Here is a 4,063-nt window from a genome sequence, read left to right on the forward strand (position 1 = left end):
TTGTTTCTCTCTTTCCATATCATCTCCTTTTCTTCTTCTTTTAGAATCCTCTGACAATGAACTCTCTCTCTTCTCTTTGGTATTCTTCTTGTCGTCATCTTCTCCGTTCTTACGAGAACCCTGACGATTCTTATGATAGATCCCATCACGATGAGAGAGAAGACTTTTTCGGTTCCGCATGCGAAGAGAAAAGTCTTCTTGCTGCGATCTAGGCGAAAACATCCGGGAGACTACAATCCCTGGAGAAGAATCACGAGTCCAGGGACGTAGAGACCCACGGAAGTAGAGCTGCTGTTTATTCTCACGACTATACTCCGAATATCTAGAGGGAGGTTGTTCAGGTAAACAGAAGCCTTGATCAAAAGAAGATGATGTCCCTGTCTTCTTTTCATTCCTCTTATCTCCTGAAAGCGAAAGATGACGATGATAAGAACCTTGTTGATCAGCAAAGAGATCCAAACTCCAGGCTTCACCTCCACAGCGCTTTTTATGATCTGACAGATGGTGATGATGATGATGATGGGTCTTGATTGAAGATAATGATGATGATGATGATGATGGACTCACTCCATCTTCTCCTTGTCTATTTTTCTTTTCTCGTCGTTCACCTTCTCCCCTTTGTCTCCAGGAAGATGAAGAAGGAGAAGATGAAGCAATAGATGAAGAATGATCATAAGGTGGGTGGTCTCTTCTATGACGGCTTTTACTCGCCCTTCGATCATGGGGTCTATGAGAAGATGAAGAGTGACGATGATGAGGGCTATCATCCCTTCTCTGACTTCTTCCTCGGGGTCTTGACGACGAACTTTTCTGTCTACATTTCTGTGGGGAAGAATAGGGATCTAAAGAAAGTAACAGTTTTGAAGGCGTTCCTATATAATGATCAACCTCACTCTTCTTCATATCTTCTCTTCTCTTCTTGTTTCTCTTCTTATCTTTAGCGACGCCTTCATGATCATATCCCCCCATCATCGATTCATATCCTCTTCCTTTCTTGTTTTCATGAATCGATAAACCTACATGTATTTGAGAGGGTGAAGAAGAACGTTTTCTCCTCTCCGATCGATGACTTGACGAAGATGAAGAACAACAAGACGAAACATCACAAGAGTCTCTCTCATCTCGTCGTCTCTCTCCCTTTCTCCTTGTATGATGATGACGACGGCTTCTTCTTTCTCGTCTTCTCCTAAGTGATGAATTTGGAGAAAGCGAAGATGCAGAGCTAGACACCCCACGAGAAGAGCATGAAGAAGAAAGACTTCCTTCACAACATGAAGATGTATACGACGATGAATACGACAGAGTACCACCTGTCTCTGATCGACGAGGTACCTCTTCCTCACCCAGCAAACTCATGATTTCGTGCTGTATAGACAGTCAAACAAAGAAATAAATAGACACATACACATCACTAAAGATAACGAGAAAGAATGCTATCATAGTGGCTTTTCTCTTTTCACTACGAGTAAAGATAGAGGGAGGAAGCGATTCATAGAATAAATATACAGACTCTGCATGCTTGTCAATAAGACACAGGCATTAAACAGGTAGAAAAGGAGAACAGGCATGACGTATATAGGTACGTATACACGCAGCTCTTCAACGTTAGAGAAAGATAGAGGTTGACGAGGATAGTTAGGTAGATGAATGTGAAGAGACAGGACACTCAAGCTGACAAGAGATCTAGATATAGATCGGTACGAGCAGACTAGGTGTAGAAAAGCAACACAGAGGTGTGGGACAGAGGTAGAAGCACTCTGCATCACACAATGATCGTGTCTACCTGACTACTACAGATCTTATGAGATATACACATGCAAAGTCACACCATTCAGAAGTGCTACAGAATGCCCTACAAAACAATCTCCCTAAAATTCTCCACATGATGATAACGACGATGTGAAGACAGGAGAAAAGCATGAATATTTGTATGTATGTATGTATACGTGCATGAAAGACGTTTCATCTTTGAACTCTTTGAAGCATCAAGACACAAGTCAACATAAGAAGAAGAAGAAAGACAAGAAAAAGAGGAGAGGGCCTCTCTCTTCCGGATGAGGATGAAGGTGAAGTAGGAAGAAAGACATATTCCAACCATCTTATTAGGTAGATATGTTTTTCTTCTTCCTCTTACTTGTAGCTGATTCGCCGAATCAATGATGCCTGAAGAAGAAGATGATGAAGACGACGATGAAGATGAATTTCTCCCTCTTCCGGTTTTTCTTCTTGTCTTTCTCTCCCATGAAGAGGAAGAAGATGAAGAAACAAAAGAAGAAGAGGTACGGCTACCTCTAGAAGATTGATCAAAAGATGAGTCTTCATCTCTTATCTTTCCTCGTCTGCCATATCGATGTCTTCTTTCTTCTTTTTGCTCCTCCCTTTTCATTCTTCTTCTGTCTCTTCCTGTCTCGCTTTTCTCTTCTTTCGGTTCTAAAGAAAGGCCTTCTTTCGTTCCTTGCTCTGTCCCGAAGGAACTGAGAAATTCCCCTGCTGAGTTTAAGATCTTCGAAGTGAAGGGGAACGTCCCTATGTCATCGGAGAAGCTTAGAGAAGCTCTTTCGTCTAGGTGGTTAATATCACCCATGAGATTCTCCTTTGATGAAGAGGTATGTGTAGGGCTTTTCTCCCGTCCAAAGAAATAAGATGAATCCTCTCTCCCTCCTCGAGAACTCTGTTTCTCTTTCTTCAGAAAAGCCTCTTCTCTCAAACTCCTTTCATCTACAGAAACACGAGACGTTTCGCTCCGATCAAAAGCATCCCCCTCTCCTTCTTCCTTCTCTTGTTCTCCTTCATCTCCGCCTCCATCTTGCCATTCAGAGATTTCATTCTCTTCTTCTTCAAAGACGGGAAGAATCATGGATGTATCTGGGGCTTCTCCAGTCTCTCTATCTCTCCCACTACTCATGCTTCGCACGACCTCTTCTTCTCCTTGTCTCTCCGCATTTTCTTCTCCATCTGCAAAGTCTCCTTCTTCAACTTGATCGGCAGCATAGTCAGGAAGATTCTCACTGGCGTTTTCACCTACAGAGAAAAATAAGATGAAGAAGACGAAAGGACACGCATCAAACGAAAAGCCTGCCTATCGAGGGGGTGTATCTAGGCTCTAAAGATAGAGTTCAACACCTATACTATACCATTCGCTATACCATTCGCTTGCGGAGCACATCTAATTGGTAAATTAGTTCGAATGGAGATACGAAGAAAGCAAGGAGGCATGTCCGTTAAGATATTTCTAGCCGACTTTCCTTGATGTTTTGCAAAGAAAACCTTCTCGATTTGACGAAAGGAAAGAAAGAAAAGTTACCTGTTGTTTCATCTTCTTCAGTTTGGTCCTGGTGGAATTCTCTGAGAATATCTTCATCATTCACACCTGTAAAGAGAGAATGGCTTCCTTCGTTCTCTTCTTCTACGTATGCGGCGGAAGTATTCTCTTGTATTGCATCTTCTTCATACTCATTGCCCGCAGCATAGCTGTCTTTTACATCCTGTTGGAAAGAAAAGTCATCTATCATCTGAGAAGGAAAAAAAGAAAGAAAAAGATTCCAAACAAAGGAGAATAAAAACATAAAAGACAGATAGGCAGGATGAACTCAAAGAAAGAAAGAAAGACCTTAGAAGATAGGAGTGTAGTGAAACAGAGAGATAGAAAGTCGTCGGTAGACAGGGAGCAAGCCAGGGGGATTCGATGCTATAAAGATTGAAATAATTGACACGAAGAAGAGAATACCGACATCGAGTTTATACTCAAGTTGAGAAAAAGTGGTGTACGTACACCCGTTATGCACTGTCGCCCCACTGTGATGGCGGGAGGATGAAAAGGACGACAACGAGAAGAAGAACAACAATAGTACCGCTAGTATACCTTACACATACAATTCTAACTCTATAACTCCATGCACTGGTACCTTACATTGAGAGGTAAAGATAGATATGTATGTGCATATATCCATCTATAGATAGATAGATTAAAGATAGATAGATTAAAGATAGATAAAAGATAGATAGATTAAAGATAGATATATAGATAGATAGATAGATAGATAGATTAAAGATAGATAAATCA

The 4,063-nt window shown here is 41.3% G+C and overlaps 1 protein-coding gene across 1 annotated transcript; it reads right to left on the reverse strand.

The window, feature by feature from the left end:
- Nucleotides 1–15: 15 nt before the first annotated feature.
- Nucleotides 16–3,512, reverse strand: CSUI_010890 (uncharacterized protein; the record flags this gene model as incomplete). The annotated part of the gene is made up of 3 exons (XM_068070991.1): nucleotides 16–1,365; nucleotides 2,135–3,021; nucleotides 3,305–3,512. Coding segments are annotated over 3 exons (2,445 nt in total), but the record flags the coding sequence as incomplete, so codon positions are not given.
- Between the last annotated feature and the right edge of the window lie 551 nt (nucleotides 3,513–4,063).

Source organism: Cystoisospora suis, assembly GCF_002600585.1.
Source record: "Cystoisospora suis strain Wien I chromosome Unknown contig_8765, whole genome shotgun sequence".
NCBI lineage: Eukaryota > Apicomplexa > Conoidasida > Eucoccidiorida > Sarcocystidae > Cystoisospora > Cystoisospora suis.